Below are 27,512 nucleotides of genomic sequence, written 5' to 3' on the forward strand. Positions count from 1 at the left end.
TAAACTCAAGATTTTATTTGCTGAAACAGTAAGTTTTTAAAAAATACAGAGTTGCTACTGTTTGACAGATGACTATTCCTTTGCCATCCCAGCCCGTCTTAGCCGGGGTAATTTAGAAACAACTTTGATAAAACGCATGTCCTCCTCCCATCCACCTGCTCGCTCTGCTCTTTCCAATGCCAGCCTCAAACCTCTAGAATGTTAATAGGTTAATCTACAGCAGTTTTATTTACAAAATTACACAAAAGCAAAACAGCCCTTCTTTTGAAGAGCATTCTGGAAAATAATTTAAAAACAGAAAAATACAATTATTGCAGTATACTACAATCTTATTGTTACATGATGCAAACGCACCATCTCGATGTACAGGTTTCAGTGCAATTCATTCAGGTGTACCCTCACCACAGGGAACATGAGCTTTGCCTCAGAGCATCAGGGATGTTAAACCCCCTTCATCACATTTCCCCTCACTCAGAGAGGGGGGTCCTTATGTGACAATGTCATACCGATTTGGACACCATAGCTGTAATGTCATATGGTCATCATTGGTGGGATTCTTCACATTACACACTGATATATGTACAGGTTACTGCATTACAAATTATTTGAGAGCAAGTAGTCATATGTGAACATAAACAGAATATCAGTAATCATGAAAGTTTGTCTCTGAACATTACATTACACAATCGAAGCTGTTCCTCTGCAGAACACCACCACTCCTCCCAACGTGACTGCTTAGTGTCAGCTATTACGTCTGACTGGTTGCCAAAATTAGCAAAAAACAGGAGAATAATATTTTTATGTGGATAACAAAGAGCATCTCCAGTGGTTGCTCTGACTCATCGTTCAAAAACAAATGGGTGGTGTTAACATACCTCAAGCTGGACTATAAACCAATGTCTTGAGGAAGTCTCTGTAAATCTACACCCTGTTTTAAAAATTCAGGGCAAAACAGGAGGAAAAAAAAACTCACATGAGCCAGAAGAAAATGTTAGTGTCAATTTCGAACCGAACACAGGCAGCACCACTTTGTGGCTACAACTTACTGCACTGTGTAGGCCAGTAAAATGGCGGTTTAATGACAGCTTCCTGTCTCACTGCCTGCATGGTGTTGCAAAGACTTCATCTTTAAACCCCTAAACCAGGCCGGTTAGGTTCAGTCTTTCTTCCAGTGGTTGGGTGCTGTGACTTCACTCCTTCACTTGCATCATTACTCAAGAGCCGTGATTAGGAGGGTGCTGGAGGTCCTGCCCTGAGAAAATAGGGTGTAACAGGGGGTGGAGTTGAAGAGCTGCTGCTGCAGCAGCCTGTGAGGGCCGGGGTGTGAAAAGTGTGGGGTAGAGGGCTGTATGGGGTACATGGTGGAGCGCTAAAGGGGTGTGGTGAAGTGCAGAAGCTGGGATAATATGTATGGGCTGACCAGAGAGGAAGGCTGTTGGGTGGGCAGGAATCAGCCCAGCGTGTCCTAGTGAGTGTCCCAGAGAGTGACCGAGGGAGGGGCCCAAAGGAGACAAAGAGATGGGGGTAAGGTGGTGCTGGGGAATGTGGTGTACCTGGGCCAACTGTGCATGTGCAGGGTGTGGGTGGTGTGGATGCGCTGGGTGGATGCCCATGGCTGCAGCAGTGGCAGCGTGGTGCTGCAGAATGGCGTGTTGCACTGTGGTGATCGACGTGCCGGAGGCTACAGACACAGTGGGCTGCTGAATGTGGATCTGCTGCAGGGCTGGGGGAGGGGGAGCTGGGGCCAAGTTGGCAGCAGCTGCAGCGGCGGCTGCAGCTGCAGCGGCAGATGGAAACGTCTTAACTTGCTTGGCCAAAAGCTGCTGCTGGATGTGCTGCTGTGCAGCCTGTTGCAGCTTACTGTATTTCTCCATCTCTTCTGGTGTGAACGTAATGGGCTGACTCTCCAATGGAGCCAGTCCATCCTCCTCCGCCTCCATGCCATCCTCCTCCAGGTTGGGTGGTGGGTAAGCGGGGTATGCATGCATTTGAGGCTGCTGCTGCTGCATTTCTGGCATGAGCGACTCCATCAGGGGGTTCTGAGAAGGATCCTGTCCTGGTTCTCCTTGATACTGTGGTATCATCATGGAAGGATCCTGCTCAAACAGCGGCCGGGGTTCTTGGTGCACCTGGGCTTCTGTAGTGGGTTGCTGTGTCTCCTCTTGCACCACTGTGGTCTGTGGGGCCTCCTCAACCTTCTGGACTGGTGGAGCAGGAGGTGGAGGTGGAGGGGGGAACTCCCTAATAGGCTCTACCAGGATAACCTCTGCCTCAGCCTCAGAGCCCTTCCCGCCTCCTGATTTCTCCCCCTCGTCAGGTCTTGTTAGGGGGATCACTGGTTTCTTCCCGGCCTGCAGTTTACCAAAAAGGGGCAGCATGGCTTTGCTTCCCAGGGTCGGCGGTAGTTTGGGACCAAAGTATCCCTGTGGCGGGTCCTTAATCTTAATCCCAGATTTTGTTCCAGTGACCGAATCATCAGAGCTTTTTTTAGACTGAACCTTCTCCAGCAGCTGGCGTGCAGTAAGGCTGTTTTTCTGCTCCCCTGCATCTCGGGACCCCCCTGGCCTCAGTGACTGTGAGCTGGATGAATGGGTGTTGCGGTTAAGGCCTCTTGATGAAGATGAACGTGGAGACTGGGAGCGGTAGATACGAGAGCGGTTAAAGTCTCTGCGGTGTGTGTCAGTGTCGCCTCGACTCCTGGGGGCTCGTCTACGTGGGGAGCCTTTGGTGGAGCTGGAGGAGCGGCTTGCAGAGCTGTGGCTACGGCTGTAGCTGTGCCTCCAGGATCTTGCACTGGTGCTGCGGCTCCAGCTGCTAGAGCTTCTGGAGCTGCTCCTGTGGTGCCTCCGGTGCCTCTTCCTGCGGCTGTAGCTGTGTGAACGTGAGCGGGAGTCATCTGAAGAGGAAGAGGAGTACTGATGTCTCCTGGATCGTCTACGACCTCGGCTTCCCCTCCGCTCGTACTCAGAGTCTGTCGAACGTTTGGAGTGCCTCCGTCTACGACCCTCCGTGCTGTAGTCGCTGTAGCTGTCTGAGTAGCTGCGGCTACGGTGGCTGTAGGCGCTGCTGCCTGCTGAGGAGCGCTCAGAGCTGCTGGAGTAAGAGTGACTACGGGAGGTTTGGCCACGATGGCGCCGACGACTGCTGCCTCGTCTTTCCCCCCGTCTTGAAGAACGGCTGCAGGACCGCCCTGATTCATCACTATGGTGGCGCCGTTGTTCCCGAGGACTTGACCTATGATGACGTGACCGCTGAGTCTTAGTGCCCCCTTCATCTTCACTCTCGCTGCTGGGAGGTCTACCAGGCCCAGGACTCTTTTGGGCTGAGGTGGAGCAGGAGGCACTTTGAGGTGCACTGGAGTCAGTCTTTTGTCGCTTGGTGCCACTGTGCTCCTCTGAGGAGTTGGCCTTGTCAGCACCTTTTCCGGCTCCTCCTTCCTCTGCTCCAGACTTACAAGGCACTTCCTTCGTAGCACGCTTCCTCTTGCCCGGTTCTGCCCCTGTACTTCCTGTAGCCCCTGCCCCTCCAGTTGTTGCCTGAGCAGAGGAAGCAACAGCTTTATCTTCTGACTTTGGTTTAGCCTTTTCATCACCTGTTGCCTCATCTTGATCCGGAGCCTTGTTTTTGCTCTTCTTCCGTTTGTGTTTTTTCTTCTTTTTGGGCTTCTCTTGCGTTACCACATTCTCTCCCTCCGCATCTTCTTTTGCTTTTTCTTTTCCTTTGCGTTTTGAGTGCTTTGCAGACTTCTTATGCTTCTTCTTCTTCTTTTTTTTCTTTGCACTACTGCTGCCAATCGCAGGCTTTTGCTCATCACCTTCTGACTGCCCGGCCTCTCCCTTCATCATTGGCTTATCTTTGTCAGTGCTGGTGCCAGGTTTAGTAGTAGTGTCTACTTCAGCTGTTGAGGTGGCCATCTCTTGTCCCTTGTCACCAGACTCTTCACAAGGTTTAGGGGACTTTGCTGCTTTCCCTCCACGCAATCCTTTGTTGCGGGACAGCTTGAAGTCAAAGTAGAGGGGATTACAGCTGTAAGACAGAGAAGGCTGAGCTTTTGTAAATTCAAGGAGCTCAGACGGCCACTGCAGTGTAGTGCTCTCATCTTTGCTCAGGACTGGGAAGAAGGGGCCTGTGGGGATTTTAGGACCAGTGTTGGAATCTATAGTGTCCAGTGCGCTCTCGGCTTTTTGTGTGGGGGAAGTGGACACCATGGAAGCTGTATCTGCTGCACATGAAGAGACATCCTCTGTCTTGACTATAGGTGACTGAGAAGCTGGCTCTGGTTCAGGGGTTGAGGTGACATTACTGTGTTCTTTTTCAGGCTTACACTCTGTAACGTTGGGCTCTGGCTGTCCAGAACTATCCTCAACCCTTTTCTCCTCCTGCCCGTCTTCCTCGTCTTCCTCTTCTTTGCTCTGACACTGATCAGTGGCCTTCATAAACAGCAAAAACTGGAAGTGAGGCTTCACCCGACAGTGAGCTGGAGGGACATAGTGATAGTACTGAGGCTCCTGTCCAGAATATCCCTCCTCTTTTTTCATCATCATCTTCAGTTTGTTGAGAGTGGAGGCTAAAGAGCCTCCGTCATCAGGTTGCTGCACCTCTTCCGTCCCTGCCATGTTAATGCCTTCTCCTCCTTCTCCTATTCCTCCTCCTCCTTCACCTCCCTTAGGGCTGTCTGTGCAGCCAGACATCTCCTCCTGCCCTCCTGCCTTCTCTCCCTCCTGGCCCTCCTCTTCCTCCATAGCCTCCTCTCCATGATCAGCAAACACTGCTGCTGCTGTCTCCAGCTTTACTGGGGCTTTCTTGGCAAAAGAGAAGGACACACTGACTTTGGATGCACCACTTGGAGTTGGGGAAGAGGAGGTATTCTTCCCCAGAGAGAAGCTGATGGTTGGCCCTGGCTTTGGGGAGGCTTGCCCAGTTTTATCTATCGGTGATCCTTCCAGGGCACCGTCTGACAAAGTAGCGTTCTCAGGAGTCATGCTGTCCCCATCGTCTGCCTTCTCGCCATCCACAGCCACTGTGGTGGTTTTGAACATAGGTCCACTTCCTGGAGTACTGAAACACAAAAGCACCAGAACAATGCAATGTGGAACAACTTTTTGCAACTGAAGACATACCAGATATTATTTCAGTGACAATTTAACAGCACAAACACATGCTTGATGTGGTTCTGATAGTCTTCAGTATCAGAATTCAGGTTTATCAACTAAAAAAAGGAATTAAGAGGCTGTTATAGTATCTGTCTTCATTTTGGGCAAAATGTCCTCCAAACAAGACAAAATATTTTAAGATATGGGCTTCGTTTGACCCAACAGGTCACACAATGATCTTTCACAACACAACAGACATGCAACTGCACCACCAATTGATATGCTTTGAAATCCGGCCAGCAGAGGGCACTGCGGGAATGAATTCTTACCGGTCCTGTTGTTTCCTCTGCTCAGCCAGCTCATGCAATCGGCGCAGCATCTTTTCTTGCTTCTTTCCACCCTTGCGGGAACGTGATGACACGTTACGAGCAAACTCTCTCTGCTTCAGCTCTTTAAGCCTCTGCATTAAACAAAGCAAGACAGGGATAAACAAAGCACATCAGGATCTCACTGAATAAACAGTCAACACCAAACAGATCTCCATCAAGAGTACAAGAACGGATAATCACACGTACCTGCTTGTGAGCGTGGTCATAAGAGTTAATGTGGTTATCAAATTCCTGGTGTTTAGTGTACTGCTTGTCACATAGTTCACAGTAGAAATTGGCTCTCAGGTCTTCCAGAGCCTTTGCAATGGCTTTCTCCTTTTCCATCTGGTCCTATTGTTGATAGGCAGCACACAAGGGAAATGAGCGAATGAATCTTAGACTGTGTTCAAAGAGTAGAAAAAAATGACTTAATTAACTGGAGTACTCATCTTCTGTTTCCTTCCACTTTTAGATGTACTCACAGCAGCAGCCCAGCCAATATAAAACCAGTACAAATGATCAGAATGGCACAAGACTGAAGGACCTCACCTTGTATTTTTGCCGCAGTTCTTCTGTGTCCTCCTTTTCCACTTCAAGCACTCTTCTCTTCTCTGTAGCGTCCTCTGCATAGTCCAGCTGAGAGGACAGACACAGCAGTTACAGCACTCACTGAAAACAAAATACTCCTGAAGAGCAGTTCAGACTCATCTTTCATGCCATTCATGTACTTCATACATGTGTGGACGAGCAGATAATGCTGTTGGCACATCTGGGCTACAACTGGTCGATTAGTTTTGCTTGATGGTGACATTAACTGAAATGGCATTTAGCCATCCTTTTTGGAGTCTATGTCAACGTGCTTTTTAAATGTACTGTTAATAGTTTTGTATTCAGAGAAATATCAGAAATGCTCCAATGGATGATCTCCATCTGCGTAGACAGATATACAACAGTATTCCATCAAATTAATGTAAAACTAGGGGCTGCCATCATGGGAAAAAAAGATATGAAATACAATTTTCTCCTTTATGGCCTCTGATTTTTTCTTTCTTTTCTTTTCTTTCTTTTTTTTTTTTTTTTTTTTAAATCAGAGAGAACACAGGACACATTTGCAGAGCAGATACGTACGCAGCAGGAAAAAAAGCAATTTCAGTGGGACTAACAGTAAGGACACGATGGATTGTAGGAACACATCAACATGGAAGCATAAATCCTCCTTACGGCTGATGAATGACATGCAAACAAAATTGTGAGGGTCAAATACAATTTACAGCAGGAACTGAAATCCTGATATCATCAGCAGCATTCTGAGGCAGCAGATTTGAAGCATCTGAGGCAACTGATGTTACTGTATCACACTGTTTTCTGTTTTATGGCCGGCCCATCTGAAAGCTGTTTAATGGGGTTGAAATCTGGACTCTGGGCACAAGATCTTTCACAAACACCTTGATCACTTTTGCATGGACAGTGTGTTTTGTGCTCTGGATCACTGTCATGCTGAAGCAGTCACCACAAAGACATTACACAGGATTGTAGTAGTATGTCACCGAGTGTTGTAGCATTCAGTGGGCCTAACCCTATGAATCTTTCTCCACCTACCAATTTGCTTTTGGCACCTATTCATTCGTTCCGTTAATGCTCTCCTGGCATCCGCTGCCCTCAGATCTGTCTGACAGACTGCCAGTTGCTGAAGCGCGATTGATAATTTCAGAGAATGTTTTCGCTGCTTAACAGTCCAATGCTGCTGAGCTTTACATGACTCCAGCTGAATCTTGGCACTGTGCACGCTGCTCTTTGGCTCATGTAAGGGTTTTCTGCCACGGAAATGTATGTGAAGCACACAGTGATTCTTCAAGAGACCGTTTCGACATCAGCAGTGAGTGCTGAAACCGAGGACAGAGTTTTAAAAAAGGTTTTAAGCTTTACTAAAGCTGGTCTGTCACCTTGTGTAGCGCCTTCACTTCATTGCAGCAAAGTAAGGTTACTGTTTACGGTGGTGAGAGGTCAACCAAGAAGTGGTCTTCTCTACGATTAAAGTTCAGAGCAGACATGTCAAAAGCAACTAGCGCATTTAAAAACAGCCTGGTGCTTTCGACTATGTCCTCATTAAGAGCATGTGATGGGGGATAAAAGAAACAGCATCTTACCTCCATCTCCATTCGTCCCATCCCCATGACATCATATTTGAGGATGATGGGCACAGGGTCCGTGCGTCCTGAGGGAAAAGAGACAGAGAGAGGACGAGGTGAGCATTTGAGACTGGGACGGAGGGCCAGCTCGGAGACAGCCTGCTTTTAGAGCATAGGGTGCTGGGGTTAGAGAATTTTGCCTTGAAGTGCAAAGAGACCAGAAAGCTACAGTGAACCAAACACCAGCCATTCTCACAGCTTACTGCAGCCACAAAGTATGGACCAATTTATCTCGCCTTCCTGTCACATTTGACCTGGCTGCTCCTTTGTATTTTGAATGAGTCAAATTAGCTGCAATTACTGTTTTCCTTGTGAATTAAATGAAGTCAAGGGCATCGGAGTTGTTCAGCACTATATCTTACTAAAGAGAGATGAAGTTCAGGAAAAACACTGCCAGCTTTAAGCCAATCTATTTCCATATCTTGTCAGTGTAGTTGAAGCCCCAACACCCCTTCTCCACGTGTACACTGCTGCAGTCCTGTTAAACCAGAATGCCAAGTTTATCAAGGACGCTACAGCTTGAGGGGCTGTGGGGTGTGTTTGTGTGTAGGGAGGCGCAACAGGCCTGCGCAGCTGCTGCCACTGCGACATCCTCCATGAGGGGAACAAAGCCTCCCCATATTATCTAGGCCTATTGCATCAGCTCTTTCTGAAACGTCTGCAGGCTGGCTGACCCTCTCAAGCCCCTGTCACTGTCCTCAAGTCCAAATCCGTTCCCTTGTTCCAGGCCCCCTTCCTCTCCACGACTGGAGCTGAAAGATTATTTTCCTCTGTCTACTTAAGCTACGTTACGTAAGCTGTGAAAAGAGCTAGATCGGAAGGAAATTAACTGTAGAAAAATAAACAAACCAAAGACAACCAAAGAAAAACAAAAGAACAAAACAAAAAAAAAATAGAATGAAACATTAAATATATAAAAATCAAAACTACTTTGGAGATTGACACAGAATTGCTTAATCCACTCATAATCAGCCAAACAAAGCAGAGAGAAAGACAAGAGTAAAATTAAAAAAGGACACAAGCACTGAACTACAGCAGAGTGACGTCACAGGCCAGGTAACGCCATGGTGACAGTGCAAGGGATGGGGATACTTACCTGTTAAAACATGGGTATGGGGAGGAGGAGAAGGAAGGGGAGGACAGACAGACAGATAGACAGATAGACAGATAGATAGATAGACAGATAGATAGATAGATAGATAGATATAGATAGATAGATAGGGGAATCTCAACACAAAAGGCATAAAAACAATTTGGACTAGTCTGCTGCTCCTGTTGCCAGCCAGATACAATAATCGATCTTACTGATAGTGATTATCAATTCAGTTTGGTTTCAGTTTTTTTCCTCCCACATATTTAACTTTTTTTCCCCATGAATCAATTGTCTGTATACCATTGGGCATATGAAAGAACTACAACATTTGGTTTGAGTATGTATCATGAAAATTTCATTGCACCAAGTAGGGCAGGTAGGTTAAATTCCTTAGAGATTTGACTAAAAATCAAGGGTTTTCTCTGGTACAAAGAAAAAACCGAAGGCTGATACAGTGGATTTATCCAGCCAAAAAGAGCCCAGAGACAACATGTATAATTGGCTAATAATGTCATGAGCTCGCACTTTAAATGGGGCTACTTCCTGGCACATTCTTACCTCTCTGGGCAGAGGAAGGTAAGAGCATTAGTTGTAAATGTCTGTGCCATTCCCGTGCTTTCATTGAATAATTTAGTCATCACAGCCCAATGACATATTAATTCTGAAATCATAGATGCATGTGCACTGTAACACATAATGGCCTGCCTGGACTCTCAGTCCCACTGCAGTGTCTGGCAGCTGGGTGGGCTTTTAGCTGAAAACCTAAGTCTGACCGGATGATTGTGGAGGCCTGATTCCACCGAGGAAGTGAGAGGAGAGGACTAGATTACAAGATTATCTAGTGATAGACATGTGTTTGTGCTCTTTGCCCAACAGTGGTGGTGAAGTGAAACCATAAAAGGGATTGGTCTGTTAGCCAGCCACTGCAGTGGTCTGTCTGAAAGGAGTCACAAGCCAGGGGCACAATTAAAGATTAATGAACAATTACAGTCATCCCAAACTATCACCAATCTTAAAACACAGTGACAATACTTCCACAGTACCCATTCCAGTGGAAAAGAAAGGGACCAGACAAAAACAATGTGCATCTAAATCACAGGGTGTGAATCACAAGGTTTAAAAAACTGAAAACAAACAAAATGACAATGTTCTAAGAGTAATACATATGCATGATAATATACAAGCAGCAGAATGAGGACTAATACAGAGAGAATTGAAAGCCTATGTAGCATTGGTGCTCTGATGAGAGGAAAACAAAAAGAAATGGGAGAAATCAAAACAAAATAAATCAAAAAATTCAATTGGGGGATAAAATAACATTTACCACTAAGTTTACCATCAGCACAACATGGGCAGGATCAAATCGCTGTAAAAAAGAAACACCAATTGGTTAAGCAGGAAGATTGAGGCACATAGAGAAGGGAGGGTGGGGTTGGGAGTGTGGTTGTGGGGTTTAGGGGGGGTTTAATACCAGAGGGGCATCAGTGTGTCACCCCCCGCCCCCACCCCCCTCATCCCTTCACTCAGGGCTAGATGCTTACAGGGATTTCCTCTCACCACGCTCTCCCAACCACTTGTCCCAGTCCCCAGGCCCCTAGCCTGGCGTCATCTTGCTCTCTCAACCAGAATACGCCCCCCAGGTCCCAAACTACCACCCCTTATAAAGTACAAAAAAACCCTGTATTTTGGAGGAGCTGTACTAAGTGAGGGAATGATTAAAAAAACAGCCTGATGGCATATTAACTGCGACAGGTGAAGGAAAAAAGGAAGCAGTTTGTCCAACAAAAGCTGTGAATCAAAAGTAAGTAACATCTACTTTTGGACTGACTCTGGTCAGATATCTGGTCTGAAGTGACGGATGCCTCTAGGGACGACCACCATTTTCCCCCTTTGAGCTTTTTGCCTTGCAGACGCTTGTCAGCCCAGTTAGCAAATCTCCCTGAGCTTCTTTTATTTTCTCGCTAGCTTACATCCAGCAAGCTTGTTTTGGGATGTGCTTGACCCCGGAACAAGTGAACACATGACACACATAGAATGTACCTGAGGAAAGAGCCAGCAAGGCTTTGAGCAGTGCTTAGAGTGGGTCCTGCATTGCTATGTAGCAGCAGCATTACCAAAGTACACTTAAAAATGTGAATTGTGCGCCCATCTGGAGTGTTTCAATTTCACTCTGTCATGTGAAAGTAGTAGTTCAGCATGTTACCTCCAACACTGCTTAAAGCCCCAGGTGAGTGTGACAGTTTGAGGCAGGCAGGAGTGCACCTCTGGGACAAACATGCTGTGCAGGAGGGGCAAAGAAACAGGGGGAGGACGGGAGCGTGTAACCTCGAGGACAGAGACATTCGGGGTGTAGAAGGGTGGTGAGGTTTTCCCTGTAAGTTGACTCTATGGCCCGGTCAGTAACAGACACACTCACACATACATCTCAGCCCCACATAATGACCACACACACACACACACGAGTTTCACAGGTTTGGAGGTAGAAACAGGCAAACAAGCAGAGGGGGGAAAACTTGTCTACTCTGCAAGCCATTCAAAGTCTGAGCCGTGGTTACAGCCAATCAGATACCCGACAGCAGCAACGGAAACTCAAAGAGAAAAAAAAAATCTAACATATGTGGAGATGATGATTCTAAGGGATGTGATGGAATCATGGCTTCCTAAATCTATCTTGATTTCAAATGGATTTTTGTTCTTTCTTTGTTCAAATCAAAGCACTTTACACTTGTGCAGATTGAAATTAAGGTTTAGTGATTATGAAGCAAAGAGGAGGAAGCTGACAGTGGCCATTAGCCTACGGTACACTGTAAAAGGGGTGTTACATTGAGGTCAACTGCAGAGTGGGAGAAAGAAAAACACACCCACACACACACACATACTGACATACAGAGGGGATCCAACAAACCTTACCTAAAAAGGGGCAAAAAGGACAAAAGAAGAATAAGAACAAAGTCAATACAGTGAAAAACTTAAAAAGGGGACACAATGTTTTCACTTCAAAATTCAAAAACCTTCTCTTCTGGCAAGGAGGACAGGAAAGGAGAGGAAGATTATCATGATTATCCAGCAGACTTCAATGAGATGCAAGGATGCAACTGTGGTGTGAGTCTACTCCTAAGTGCATTAGCACACAACAACTGGACACACTTTGCCGCAGTCTCATCTGCCCACAAAGCAGGATGCTTACATAACCACACGTCAGTGGTGCCAGCGGCAAAAACAAGAGCACAGTCAGCCCCTGCAACTGTTCTCTCCTCCACACAAAGCTCACATCCATATCACATCAAATGCAATGCTATTCAGCTGTTCAAGGCCAGATAGAGATAAACAATGATGAACACCAAGGCTCAAAAATTACTGCTGTGTTGTTACTCTTCATATACTTGTCAACCTGCCCAGAATGGAGCAACGTCCTGGTCTGCTCTGGTCCCTGGCCAGGCTGAGAATACCTACGAGGTGACATGGGAAACCAAGGCCATATATGTACATGAACAAGAGGTGCTAGAGCAGGCGCGACGCAGCTCGACAGCCAGTCATCACATCTGGGTGTCTCACCAATACATGCAATCAGCATTTAATGTCCAAATGTCAACCCACGACACACTGTGGTTCTTAAACCAGACGCACATCGGTGTCAGCAGATATAAAGATACAAGTGACTACAACGATACCTGCCTGTTACACTATTTCCACAGAATCATCATTTAAAATGACTCAAACCAGATTAAAACACCAGAACAGAGGAAAGGGGGTACTTTTTTTCTCCCCCTCCCCCTTAAAGTAAGAACACACACAGCCAGGTTACTCTTGAATGAGCATTTATACACTATTGTATGTTTCGATACAGCCAAGCAAGAAATTCACTTCCTGTGTCTGTTGTCAGACAACTGAAAATCTCATTACAAGAACCATAAATACAAGGAAGGCAAAAATCTAACTATGCTGCCGACAAATAAACAAAGTCGAATAAAGTCTGAGCACATAACATTTGAATTCAAGAAACTCACTTGCTTTGCTAGCTGTGCGTAACCCCCTGTAACTTATCCATAGTTTGGGCATGTGCTTGAGACTCCATTTAGCAGAATGAGATGTGTTTCTCATTAAAATGCTGACACTGAGCCCATGTTCCTGCTGGGTTTACAGGGAGAGTAATGCACTTGAGCAAGAGTTGCAATTGAGCGACTAAGAGAAATGGAGTGGCCAAAAATGACTGCATGAGCGTTATACAGAAATGTAACTGGTTGATCTGAGGTGAAAATGGTATGGACTGACAGGATAGAAGCGAACATGGTAGAGGGAGGTAGAGAAAACTAAACGCCAGAAATTCTGTGGGGGGAAAGCTCCATTCTTAGCAGACTACAAGGATTCATTGGCCTGCCAGTGATGACATCACTCACAGACAATGCTATACATCATCCTCTTTGGAGAAAGCGCTGGGAAGGGTGAGGCTATGAAGAGAGTTAAAGTAATAAGGACAGAGAGAATAAAGATACTGATGAGGAGAGGAAACAGGGTGAGGAGACAGGAAAAGGCTTGGTGGAAACATGCCAGGGCTCTGCGCCACTGCCTCTGAGCCAATGAGCCTATGAGCACAGCAGGGTTGAGCTAATGAGGCGCTGATGTTAGCCAAGACCAACCCAAACACTAGCTCTGTTCAGCCTGCTCCCTCTTACAGCAGGTCAATATCAACTAGGCCATCCAATTACAGTTGTCTCCAGAAAGTAAACCTCCTTAATGCAGCTTTCTAGTTGAAAGCTTTCTACAGCCTGCAGAATTAATTCAATGCGCAGAGCTTACGCAGCTTTTCATGGTATAGCTTTCGCTGCACTGAAGTCAACAATGCTCTATCTCAAAAGAGAAAACAACTCGTGCGCACACGATGTTTACAGATTTTCAACAGTGAATATTACACAGACCCCAGTAAAAACTTCAAACACTCCAAACAGACTCTCAGATCCAGGCCATCTTTTGTACCTTGGTTCTGGATTGGGACCAATTTCATCCCCACAGGGGCCTCATCTGTAATTGTAAATACAACTGACACAGGCGAGGCCCAATAAAGTCTTTTGCCTGTAAAACGCTTTACATCCCAGCAAAGGCAGCCATGTGTGATAGAGTTCTGGCTAACATTTTTGCTGGTTAGTGCTTTCAGAGTCAACCATGTGCTCTTCATCATTACTTGTTCAGCACAAACCCGAAAGGAAATACACGCCTATGTTTCAAAAGTAGTATTTAGCTCCACTAAGCAAGATAAAAACCTGGCATTGAAAGCAGACTAGAGGGTGTTTTGTTTTTAACCAAGGGTTCAGAGAAAGATCTGGAGAAGGTACAAGACTTGAGTGCAGGCACATCAACAGTCCATGACCACTTTTTCTCAAAGCTGGTTGGCAAAAACAACTGGGTGTGAACGAAACTGTACACAATTCAACTGTGATTTTGAAGGGGGGAAAAAAGGCCACTTTAATCTGAACTGCTTTAAACTAAGTGCATAATGCAAAGACAAATAAACACTTCATTTCCATCTCCCAACCCCAAGGGTCCCTGCCCTCATCCTTTCAAAGGCCTCGGGAACATTCTGGCCCCTCGTCAAGTTCGAGGAACAGCACCATGAGCTACAGGAACAACTGGAATGACGTTTGTTTCAATAAAAATCAATTTTACCCAGCAAAAGATCAGAGAAAGAATGTGAAGAGAAAAGAAAATTTGCTGATACAAAAAACAAAACAAAATAACCTAGAGATGTGAGGGGAAAGAAAATGACAGGTTCGTGGCTAAGTGCCACCAGCATACAGTGAACACAGGTGTGTAGAAGAGTGAGTCCTTACCCTGCATGGTTTTGCCAAGGCCTTGTCCCAACTTCCAGCCATGTTTCTGAAGCAGCCGGTGCCCGATGTTATCCTAGCAGAGAGAAGAGAGGAGAAAAAAACCAAAAATATTCCAATAATAAGAGGAGCTTTTCCCCGAGGGCACTGGTCAAAAAACAAACAAAATAAAACAAAAACACTCAGATCACGCTATCATCATTAGCACAACCACCACCACCATCATCATCATCGTCATCCACATCACCTACAGCGTGTAACATCAGTGTCTTCCAGCACAAGGAGTGGTAAGGGCGGTTGGGGGTGGGAGGGGGGATAGAGGGTGGGAGACTGAGAGGAAGGGTAGGTTTTCCACTATGATGAATACATGAGGCTATGTGTAGCCTGTAAACTACAGGTTACCCTCCTACAGTAGGAGTGCAGTTTAAAACCCTTTTTTTGTTTATTTATTTTTTTTTTTTAAAGGCAAAGAAATTGGATATGAGCATTTCTATGTTTTTGGATGATAAAGATAACACATCAAGCCACATCCGCTAACTGAAGTTAAGAGGAGGAGGAGGAGGAAGGAGAGGGCAATATATGTATCACACACATACATATATGAACCACTACAAAGCAAGATCTTAGTACACAAAGAAAAGTGACACAGAACAGGTATGGAAATCTTGCATTAACAAAACAAAGACCAGAAACTCCAAGCTTGCTGTGATTCCTTAACCATGACAAAGGGGAGCACCATGAAACATATGCAGCTGTCACAAAAAATATAGCAAGAGGAAGAGACAGAAGTGGAGCTAGTGGGCCTTGGATTACCATTACAAGGCCCAGGGTGGACAGAATATGCACGTGTGAGGGGGTATGTGGGTGTGCAGGTGAAGAGAGGGAGACATTGTGTGCCCCCGTTAGATGTACTAGAAATGGCTATTGTGCATGTTTTTTGGACACCTCCAGCATCTCTGGTCTGTTATCAATGGTCTGGTCCCAAGCATGTTCACACTTAAATCATTAATAGAAAGTTAAGCTATTGGCATGCCTCTAATTTCTCATCGATAGCACCAGTCTTTACTTTGTAGAATAGATTACCTGCAAGGTAGTTTTCAGCTAGCATAAAAAGTACTTAAAGTGGCTTTACAACAAGCTGAGACACAATTTTCACAGTGGACCCCATAGGTATGCAACTGCAGTGAGGAAACTCACTACAAATTATTATTTTTCTGCTTTTCTTTTAATGCTACCACGAAGTACATATGTGGAGAAGATCAGGCAAGTGATAATGAATCAAAGAGGCTAGAGAGGAGTATGAGAACATACACAACAGGAATTCCTAGCACACTATTGGGCCAAATGTGCATGTCTGAGACCAATATATCACTAGTATGGGTCAGCAAGAAAAGACATTAAGTGAAATGCAAGACCATCCCACCACTACACACTACAGTACATCCTCAAGCACAAATAAACAGGAAACAATGAGAGTTCTTAATAAGCAGTGTTTTTCTGTTGTGATTATAACTATTCCAAGCTTGTCTAACATTCACCAGAGTGCTGCATTCTACCAAAAAACAAAACAAAACAAAACAAAAAAACCATACAAACCAAACAAAAAAAGGATATTTATAATCACAAAGAGATTTACATCAACTTTCACAAACAGAAAGTGAAGGGGTTGGAACAAAACTGCATGCAGCTTTTTGTTAAAAAGTTTTAACAAAAAGGATCGTCGGTGTTAGTAGCGCACTGTGAATGGTACACATACAGAGGGGTGGGGCGGGCTGGGGGTGGATGGCGGGGTTAACGAAACTCCAACTGTGTTAGTCTCAGGTGGATCAGGCACAAAGAGGAAGGTGATGGCTCAACAGGGCTCAATTAGTTCTCTTTGACAAAAAAAGAGGAGGTCAGGTCAGGGGGCAGAACAGAGCAGGCTGAGCCATGATGGAGGTGAGCTTCTAGGGTGGTGGAGGTGAGCTGGGCATGTATGGATTAGTGCATGTGAAGGGGAGTGGTAGTCACACACACAGCACACACTGCATCTCCGCCCACAAGGTGTCATTTGGTGTCATCTTTTTGTCAACCACTGTTGGTATTTCAGAGCAAACTGTTGCCTTCCTTTGCCCTATTTAATATTTCTGAAAGAAGCTGTAGAATTGTGAACTTTACTATCACAACTAGAATAAATATACTCAAAACATCAGGCTGAGGTTTGCCTCGAATACCCAAGAGAGAAGCTGAACTGCTCCACTTCCTGTTTCTGTTAGGGTTTGGTATTTTCCCCTCCATTTCATGGGCGTATGAGCTGTTCTACTGCGCTGACTCTCCGTGACTGTCGGATCCCTTCCGCTGTGGGATGAGATAAGAGAGGAATCTGTGCTGGGCCTCACGTGGTGGGAAGAGAACTGGAGACAGCCTGCCTGTATTATAACTAGGACATTTAAGGCTACATTAACATGCTTTCACCTTATATAAAATGTCCCAGTTCCTGGACATGCCATGAGATGCACACAATTAGAGGCTGCATTGGCTGATTGAGTATGTTGCCTCCTCCCTGGAGGATAACAAGTCCCCTGACTCCACAGTGTAGGAAAACACTGCAGAATATGCTGCAGTGAACACCTCCCCTCCAATCGACATTGGGTATGCTTCTGTCCCTTACCGCAGAATTATTGTGCAGTAACACTCGACACATGAACATTTATATTGATTTGGGGATTAGCTGATCTATGAGGCTTGGAGCAAGACAGAAAAATAAAATGCACCCTAAACCTAAACGTGCCGCCTGCTCAGCCTCTTCACCATCACTATTAGCTGATTTTTTTGATCACCTCAGAGGAGTCTTAGCTGCATATGTTGTTTAGTTTTTTTTCCCATGAAATCTAAAAATGAAATAAAAATAAGAAGGGCAGGCTGGATGAGGCACCAGTCGCAAACGCTGACACTAATAAAGATATTAGTTCAAAATGGGCTCAGCAAAGGTTAGAGGGCGGAGATGAGGTGCAGACTGCGTGTTGAAAAACAGATGAGTGCACCAAAAGAATAGACAGACAGACGGATGAAAGCAACGACGGCGAGTCCAACAGCAGTGCAAGTGGAGTGAAGGCATTTCCATACGAACCTGGCTTTAAAATACTGGGCTGTCAAAAAAACAGTCACACGTGACACAACGTAAGAAACCGGCCAAACGCTTTCAACTGCAATTCTGCTAGCTTCTCTAGTTCTTAAAAATGCAAATCTCTCTCTGCTTTTAAACAAACATAATACTGTATACAAACAGAAAAGGTAGGCATGTCAATAAATCCACCAACTGACTGTTAATACAGGAGAAAGAAAAATAGAAAATGTTATCCAAACGAGAAAAGAGATCTACAAGAGGGGGTGTTTTTTTACAAGTGTGCACTGCGCTGTCATCGGCACAGTGCAAGGCAAAAGATGTGGGTCAGGGAAGTGATATGCAGGGGACCCCACCTAGAGACCTCAGAGTATTTAGGGATCTATTGCTTCTGTCTATGCGGCCATTTGTGTGTGCACAATATGGATGTGTTTGAGTGTCCCTGTGAGGGTGTAAGAATTGGCTCTGGTTAAGATTACCAAGGAGGATGTAACACGGAAACGTCATTTCAATCCACGTAAGTGAGTCAACTTAAATAAACGCAAACCACATATCTTATGTAATTTACCCTGGATGACCGCTCTGAACAGATCTGAGATTTTGCACAATCTGAGACAGACCCTTTAGGGATCTGTCTTGTAAAAAGCCAAGTGGGCTGCTGCAGTTACTCATCATCCTCTGTCATGTCCCTGAGGAATGTCTTTTGGCAAGTGCCAGTGGTGGACAGGGCCTGCTGTCTGCTGCTCTTCACAAACCCTTGTATTTGGTGCTCTGTACATTTCTGGTCAGCCTTAGCGACTGCAGGTGTGACTAAATGGAAGCAAATGTCTCAGTGCACCGAAGACCCAAACAACTAAAGCAGAGGGCGTCTACTTCCCAGAAAATTGAGGCAGGTGTATGTGTGTCAGATTGAGGGGATTACAGATTTCATTAACTGATGGGGAAAATGACAGAGAAGCAGAGTCCAATTAATATAAATGTTTAAATATAATAATTCAAAAATGAATACTTACCTCTGAATTCTGAAGGCCCAATTCATCAACTGGAAGTTTATCAGAGTGTAGGTAAGCTAAAACCTCTGACGGCCAGAGTTTGACGGGTTCTCCAACGTCTTTGAACGTGACTGTAACACTCACATTTCCACTGAGTTTGAAGTAAGGTGGAAAGACTGGTTTACAGCCAAAAAGCCAAATTTTGGCTATTTTTCAGTTCCTTTTTTTTTATCTCTACTCTTATTCCATTGCTGACTTTTAAAGAAACATTGGATGGCCTCAGCAATGACCCATCAACGCTGCTGCTCACTGAGTTAAGTCCAATGCTAAATAAAGACTTTCCAGTGTTGTAAAAAAAATGCAGGTCAGGATTTGCAAAAAGGATTTGGTGCCACCTTTTCTTGTGTTCTTCTTCCCACCTAACAGATCCAACAGTGCTGTGCCAAATAATGTCTGGATTCAATGCAACAGGCTTCACACTTCATTATTCAGTAACGGCTGATACGCTAATACCTAAAATTTCTCTTTTCTGTTCTGTTTCTGTTGGGCCTCAGTATCTGTATTAGAGAGTATTAGTAATGATTATACCTTGGATAAAAAGAAATACACAAACAGATCAAGCAATCTTCCTGTGGCCTGTAAACATGTGTTTCTTAGATTTCCGGTGTATGTGTGTGGTTTCTGTGGCTCTGAGGCTGCCCACTGCATATCGCTCTGGGACAGGGTCAGGTCAGGGGAGGAGGGTAGGTTGGAGGGACTGGAAGGGGCAGGAGATGTGGGAGGAATGAGTCTGGGAGGAAAATTGTAGTAGTGATTAGGACAGAGTGTTGAGAGAAAATAGTACTGGAATGCTACCAAGTTAACACATGCAATGCAAAAACAATGTTAGAGAGAAAGAGCAAAGACCAAAGGGGAAAGACAGAAAGAGAAAAAAGATCCCAATAAAGTACCACAGACCTCTAGCTACCTATAGATCACACACAATAAGTGGCTGGGGAGGGGCTCCGAGAAGCTGGGCTGAAGCATTCAGTAACAGCTCCAGGATGGAAAACTGGTGGACAGCTGCCACAAATCCAACCGCCAGGCAGGGACTGACCGGTGTACCTAACATGGTTACATGCGGTATGCTCGTCTATGAGTTTAACATTTAAAGTAATGCTGTAGTTCTCGATTTAAGTGCACTGTAGATTGCACCTGTCTGCAGGTCTTTTTTGAGGCAAAACAGGTGTAGATAAATTTCTCCTCGTCTTCCATTGATATTTTAACAGATGCTGTGAGGCATTTGCCTCATGTGTTGGTAAGCTTGTCCTTTCAAACAGGAAATATGTCATTTGGATTATGAAAACGCACCTGACGGAGCGACAGGTGTGACCAAATCCTCTATAATCATTTTCAGGATTAACAGTTTCAATTGTTGGCAAACTTTCATGGTTACTTGTCATTTGATTAAAAAGTCTGCCACCTTCTTCTTTGAGCATGCATTTTCCAAAGAGAATATGTCAGGTGCGCAAGTGTTATTATTGGAGACTAAGTGACAGCTGACAGCACCTCTGATGTGGCTGCTTATTCCACAGATGTGTGAAGAACTGTGTGATGCTGCAGCGCAGCCCTCAGCACCCCTCCACAAATAATAGCGCAGGAGCACAAGAGCCACTCAAGCCAGGTGAGCAGGCCACCTCTCTCCCTTTCTTTTCTCCCTCTCCACAACCCACACACAGTGGAACGTTTGTGTGCCTGTGAGAAACCACGTCACACATAGAAAAATGTATTAAATTAATACATTTTAATGTTCTTGGATCACTGGATTCTAACAATAGAAAACACAAGTTAAGGCTACAACGACTTTGATACCGTGTGGGAGGCAATAAAAAAAATATGTAAATGGTGTTTTTCCATTCAAGCAGGACATATGAATGTCATCATGGTCAGTGAGGAGAACTGGATTCTCTCTGCAGCTGCTTAAAAACTTAAAGACGCAGGCCCGGTAATGTTCACTCGTAGCCTTGAGCGCTTTTCAGTGATATAAAAATGGGGCAGATTTTTTTAAGTGCCCTGATTGTTTAGTCTCACCTAATTTGTGTCCACCAGAAAATCCGGTAACTTCAAATAGTTCAGTGCTTCTTAGGAAACCATTCTTTGGGCTGTTACACTGTTTTATCGAAGATATTAAGAACTGACATGTTTATTTATGACTCAGATGTCTAATTTACTTACCTGCAAAAACTCATGTCAATTGGTTAAATATAGCTTTCACTGAGGAAAACTTGCCTTTTTTATCTTATAAGATAATGATTAATCAACTATTGATTAATTAACATGGCTGACAACTGAAAATTTGCATACACCAATATTCAGTACATCTGTTTCAGGGTGGAAAAACAACAGCTACACCATTTTGATCTATACCTCACTGCTGATCCTATCGAGCTGGCTCACAAAGCACATCCATAATGTGGAGGAGAGGTGACTGACACTGTGAAAGTAGGGGAGTTTGGGCCTGCTCACCACAGTGCTTCAGAGACAGAGGAGGGGATGGAGAGGCTGGGAAAGACAGAAAGAAGAGAGCTGCCTGCGCTATTATCTATGTGCCTCTTCAGCGAAAAATGCAGTCCCAGTTGCACAAGCACCATGCCAGCACAGAATGACAGAGGGTACTGTACACCGAATCACTGTGTAGTAGGGAGGGAGCGAGAGAGGTAGAGAGAGAATAGATGTAGAGTGTGACAGTAGTGAAACAGAGAGAAAGATAGAGAGAAAAAGACAGTCAGAGAAGCGTTACAAGGACCCTAAAGATAGGAGTAAGAAAGCAGAGCGTGCAAATACAAACCGGATCATTGCTGCTTAGCTAATAGGGGCCAATTCGCTGCAGGAGAGAAATGTCGAACACCCCAAGTTGTGTACAATAAGATAACTGTCCTATAGACACAAACACTATACACTAACACATAAATTCTAAAGCTACACAAGAAACACACTCACTCAAACACAAATGTAGCCATTCACACCATCTAATGTGCTCTCTCTTGTCTGCTAAATGGAGTGGAATAAGCACTGCCTGCTTTGCATTAGCAGACAAACTTGAGCCACTGCAAAGTAATCAGACATGTAATCAACGTAACTGTCTAATCAGCCCAGTCAGGCTGTTCTGAAACCCAGTTTGTTCTTATTTAAGATGTTTTAATTTATGATAACATCCCTCTGAATACATGTTAAATCACAGCAGCTGAATAGATAAATCACCAATGGATTATATAAGTATAACAGAACTATGGCGGTCTGTATAGCAACCTCACTCAGAACAGATAAATCCAGCATCCAGAATAAAATCTGTCATTATCAAATATGGAATTTCCACTGAATGAGTTTAAAATGGATGAACAGCTGAAGTATTTATAAAGCAGACCTTAGTGACAGTGCTTTATCCACTCCATGCTTTCAGAGTCACCTCATCTCACAGTGCTAAGATGACTAACAATGACTAATGGGAGACTGATACAAAAATCAAACGTTTATCTGTAAGCTCTACATAAAACAGGAAGCTCTAGCATATACATAATCATTTTAACTGTCACACAGGGAATGGAGTAGGCAGAGGACATGGGAAGTGGGAGGTACTTAAAGGGTATTAATGGACATGAGACAAGTGATTCTACAGGTTAGGTGGCAGAAGTGTGTTCAAGAAAACAGTGGATGCATCTACATGGACAGAATGGATGGAGTAAAAAGGTGTGGTTCTTATTCCTCCCTGGACCAATCATCCACTCTCACAGCTGGTCCAATGGTGCAGGATGATAGATGCAGCCTTACCGATTCGATGGGCTTGTCCAGGGACGCCTGCTCCAGCTCCAACTGGCCCTCTTCATACTGGTCAAAGTGATTCCCACCCTGAGTGACACACACATTTGAAAGCTTTTAGAAATATGTAATTCAGTCCTAATTGATTGGTGGTAAAGCTTAAATAATGAAGTTCACTGACAGAAAAATAATGAAATGAAAACATAATAATAATAATAGTAAAATAAAATGCATAATATTTGTGAGATCCAGACTGTATCCTAGTTGGACTTAGTTGCTGTTTGTCCCGGGCCTTATGTAATAGCAAACAGAATATTTTTGTGTATTTTCAGTCTTGGTTGGACAAAACAAGCACTCTGAAGACATTCAGAAAATTGGAATGGACATTCTTCACCATTTTCTGACATTTTATAGAAGTCATTAACTGATAACATAATCAGCAGATTGATATACAATAATTAATCGCTGCAGTCCTAATTGGTCGCAATCACAGAGTCAGAGTTACTGAGGAAGAATCCATCACTAAACACGAGTTTATGCTATCAAAATCAATATTTTAGAGCAAGACAACAAGTCTATCTTCATCTCTGTGTTTTCAAAACAATGAGACAGCGCTGTGCAAGGAAGCATGCCTACTGCCTGTCATTAGCACTGAATAACAGTCATTCACACTGAATAATAGTCAGTCACACAAACTGAATAATAGGACTGGAAAATGTTATCCACAGCACAAGATAGTGTGATCACAAAGAGCCAAGCTCAGGTCAGCAACTCAACCAGGCCTGGGTTGATTTAGCTTTGCAAGAAACGTCTACAAGTGATGATTATGTTTTTTTGTCATCCAATACATCCCTGCAGTAGATACGTTTGCTTCATCATGCCACATCTTGGCCAAAAAGGAAAAATGAAAGCAAAAAATATATACATTTATTCCAGCAGTGACAGAAGTGAAGGAAGGCTTGCTTAAGTCCACACCCTCGCCGGGACACAGAGTGAGTTGCTGGCTTGATACCCCAACCAAAAGGAGTTTGTTTATAGAGCAGTTTCTGCCCTGAGACAGATGGCTTCCTCTCTTCAGCAGCAGAGGAGAGAAGAAGGTCATGTTTGTGAGTCAGTTTTCTCCCGTCCTTCACAAATGCAGAAAACTGATGGATTCCAAAAATAGTCCAGAGCATGATTGTGTTTACTAGTTGCTTGCAGCTACTGGAAATATGACATGCGTAGACAACTAAACCTAATGGAAGTACACACAAAATATAAGCCATTTTGGGGTTTTTATTTACTCTGTTTATGTCTATTTGAGGGATGGAGGATGCACAGTAGGATATTTACTTTGCCTTTCTATCACTGAGGACTTTGTACATCGTAAGGATGCTGAAAATCTTCTACAGCTCCAGAGCTGTGCAGCAAATGCTGCTGTAAAAAGACAATGCTAACATGGGCTGGGCCATGCAAGAGGCTTTACTCCTCACATCCTCTAGGGGAATCTGGTTTTGCAGAGATAAACAACTGCTCAAATCAGCACATAATAATGAGGTGATTTGATGCCACACTGTCAGTCATTAATTCAGTTGAAACAGGACCCCTCATCAGCATGAGTAAGCTGGGTTTTATGAGAAGTGGAGATGCAGAGCAAGAGCAAAGGACTTGATAATGCACAAATTGATGGCCTAACCCCCACCCCCCACTAACAGCACCTACACACCACAATGACTTCTTATTTTCACTGCTGCTTGCTTCCTCATCACCATGACTCTAGTACACAAACACCACAACAATGCTGTACAGCAATGATTTTCGCTTTGTCCTCTGATGTATATTACAAGAGTAAATTTCCATTTGTTCTGCGGACAGTGAACAGTGAAATGGATGCTACATACCACCCCACATTAGGGAAAGAGAGCTACCGTCAGACAGCTCTGTGGATGCTCATAAATTGCCTGGTGTGCTTCTGGAACTCAAGATTAGCTGCACGCTGAAACTCTAACAACAACGTAAATCAACAGAGCGGCCATAGCTGTTGGACTGGTTGTGCTGTAGATATTAGGTAGACCATCTGTGGGTGTTTCCTGCGCCGTGTTGCTTGGCAGCAGGCTTTAGTTCATGGAGTCAGAGAGAAACTTTGTGAATACTGAGCATATGAATGCATTCACAGCAGATCTCACACACAGAGCTCTACTGTGCTGAGCTGGAGCTTCCCTCAACAGACTCATTCAGACCACACAGCAATTCACCTCTAACTGACAAAATAGCAGAACACGGAGTTCCCACAGGACACTAACACAGAGGGCACGGAGGAAAAAACAAGGATTTTCACTATTTGTCAAACAAATGCTTAAACCTGTAATGGGTTCACCAGCATGTCTGGTAATTTGCTTATTTCTTCCCATCATCGCGAAAGCAGACAAAGTAAACCATGGAAGTATTAAACAGACCCCGTGTCTGATTAAGCAAAAAGCCCTCAAAACAAACCAGATCACCTCTGGCGTCAACCTCCTTGTTCAAAAACTCTTGCTATATTTTTAATGGGGCATAAATGACAAAACAAAATGCTGTCAGCAAAACGTAAGCAAGAGTGGCTGTGTTGTTTCTGTTCAGATTATTCATCTAAGCCCCTTCTCTGACCCTGAACATCACTGTTGATACAGCAATTCTCTGCTTCCTTCATAAATCACTGATGAAAAAAAGCTCACAAGGTCACACAGATGAGAAAAAGCAACGATGGGCACCAAATATCTTTACTGTCTAGTAATTATCTTCACATTTATAGAAATGCCAATGCTCATACAATAACATGACAAGACCACTCTTCTCATTGGACAATGTGATATGTGACAAGATGGTTCCTGGAATAAGCTCTGACACTGTTTGATAAGGATTTCTGTGCAAAACTGGGCACAACAGCTCCCCATTGTATTTCCAAAAAATCCTGATCTTCCACATATACAGCTAGCTGATAGATTAGCCAATAATAATTATGTCGAAGAATTAAAAACCTGTTAGCTGGTTTAAGAATATGGATGACAAAGCATATGAATGATGCAGGATAAAGCAGGAGATTATAATGCCATCTGAGGGATCGAAAGGAAACAGCTGTGATGAGTGAGTGATAAAAACTACAAATATGGATTAAGCATTTTTTTGTGGTCTACTCAGCAATGCTGTGTTTGGCTTTGTCTGGGTGCGGTCTTAGATCACAGATAGGCAAGAGAAAGACAAACAGTTCATACATAGGTTGTGAAATTGAGCAATTCTGCTCTGGCACTAGTTTAAATATGCAACCTGATATAACAGGCCACAAAAATAATGTTATGAAAGTGCAGCAGGTACGGATTTATCAGGATAATTAATTAAATGCTTCACCCAAGAGAAGCAAATCAATATCTTGTTCCCATCTCAGTGTTTTCAGCCTGAATTGTTTTCCAGGGAAAAACATGTTTGACTTACACTGTAGATACAAAAAAAAAAATCAAGACGAAGTAAATCAATTAAAACAGCAAAAAAGAGTGTCACCTTTACAATAGGAAACCACGTTACACAGTTTTATTAGGAGAAAAACAGACAGTACATGAGTGACCAAGGACATCTGTTTATCTAAAATCTATCGATAACCATGTCGCACACTTGCACCCCATGAGCTTTAAAGTGGTGATATATGGGAAGCAAATTAACTCAACGTCATTAAGTTGCTGAACCAACGGACAGTTGACTATAACATGTTAATTCAACGTGCTAACTAGCTGCGGTTGTTGTATTGTAGTTGTCATAATGTGACAGCCATTTCTTGCTAATGCTACTATTGCCCAATGTGCGTACAAGTTAGCTATCTGCTAGCTAGCGCTCCATCGTTAGCGTATGTCGATAAATAACCAGTCTACCCAAGGTCACTAACAAACTAAATGGACTTCAATATCTATTTTGCTGTTGCACAGTTAAGCGGCTTACGTGATATGCATAACGTTTCGATGCATAACCCATGATAGGAGTCAAATATAGCACGCAGCCACGGAGACGTAGGGGAAGTTAAATTCAAAAGCGCCGCAGTGTACTAGACGTATTCACTAGCGTTAGCTTAGCTAGCTTGCAGTGCTAGCAAGCGACATCTACACCAAAATGCACGATGCAGATTGTAATATTTCTTAAGCGCCCGTGACGTTTTATTCCGTGATTATGCACTAAAGCATCTAGACAAGGTACAATATCAGCAAATCGTCGATAATCCGACATGCATTACCTGGAAATCACGTTCTTCGTTGAACCTAGAAAATCTGTCGGCCATTTTCTGAACACAGCAGCAGCTTCTCTGCTCGCGCTCCGTCTGTGTCCGACAGACGCGCGCTGAAGTGACGATGTGCAGTTCGCGAACGATTCGGTCTGCGTGAATCGACCTTTCGAAACAAATTCCACCAGTTGTTACACTGTTACCCATGGGAATTTATTTTAGACATATCAATACTGCAGGGTAGAACTTCACCTAATCTGTATGCCCCGAAATGATTTGTATTTGAGTTGGTTTCACTTTAGGTTTGTTTACAATCTGAGTTTGCTGACAGGGCTGAATTTTTGACAGTAAAATAATAGATTTAGGAAAGACTGGATCACACAATGGGTAAAGCAGGTAACTGCCTGGGGGTTCTAGACCCCTGGGGACCTCAAAAGTACCTATTTCACCAGGTACAGGTTGGTTTTGTTAATTTGCTTATTTGCTAATTTATTTGGAAATTTGCACCAGTAAAGTAAACTGTGAAATGATGCAGGTCCTGCATTTAATAGGCAAATATGTGGCCCTATCTTGTAAAGGTGCAGCGTTTCAAAGTCTATTTAAAAGATTTTCATTTTTTTTTTTTTACTTTATATTGTGCTCATATGTTGAACATTTCTCAAAGTTACTCAAACTAGGACAAACTAACTGACACACCCAACACCTGAGGGCAGGTTATTCCAGCATTTTATTTATTTATTTGATGTATTTGTTAAAGGGACTATGTGCAATAGTAAATGTCAGTCTTTAACATAACTGATTGTTCTCCTGGGTCCCTGGTCATACAGTGACGCTC

At 43.9% G+C, this 27,512-nt stretch overlaps 1 protein-coding gene across 10 annotated transcripts; it reads right to left on the reverse strand.

The window, feature by feature from the left end:
- On the reverse strand, window positions 1-26,800 carry gpatch8 (G patch domain containing 8). Of its 10 annotated transcripts, XM_076752050.1 has the most exons (11): window positions 26,690-26,746; window positions 22,468-22,545; window positions 21,488-21,523; window positions 17,675-17,693; window positions 14,569-14,641; window positions 10,068-10,109; window positions 7,609-7,676; window positions 6,011-6,097; window positions 5,669-5,812; window positions 5,423-5,553; window positions 1-5,058 (listed from the first exon to the last, which is right to left on the reverse strand). In XM_076752050.1, the coding sequence occupies exons 7-11, from the start codon at window positions 7,633-7,635 to the stop codon at window positions 1,215-1,217; spliced, it is 4,233 nt and encodes a 1,410-aa protein (XP_076608165.1). In that variant the 5' UTR covers window positions 7,636-7,676; window positions 10,068-10,109; window positions 14,569-14,641; window positions 17,675-17,693; window positions 21,488-21,523; window positions 22,468-22,545; window positions 26,690-26,746; the 3' UTR covers window positions 1-1,214. The 10 variants fall into 10 exon arrangements, with proteins under 10 accessions (XP_076608165.1, XP_076608166.1, XP_076608167.1 ...); XM_076752051.1 differs by lacking the exon at window positions 17,675-17,693 and having other exon boundaries at window positions 21,474-21,523; window positions 26,690-26,777; XM_076752052.1 differs by lacking the exon at window positions 17,675-17,693 and having other exon boundaries at window positions 26,690-26,760.
- Window positions 26,801-27,512: the final 712 nt, after the last annotated feature.

The sequence above is a fragment of the Chaetodon auriga genome, chromosome 16, assembly GCF_051107435.1.
Source record: "Chaetodon auriga isolate fChaAug3 chromosome 16, fChaAug3.hap1, whole genome shotgun sequence".
Taxonomy (NCBI): domain Eukaryota; kingdom Metazoa; phylum Chordata; class Actinopteri; order Chaetodontiformes; family Chaetodontidae; genus Chaetodon; species Chaetodon auriga.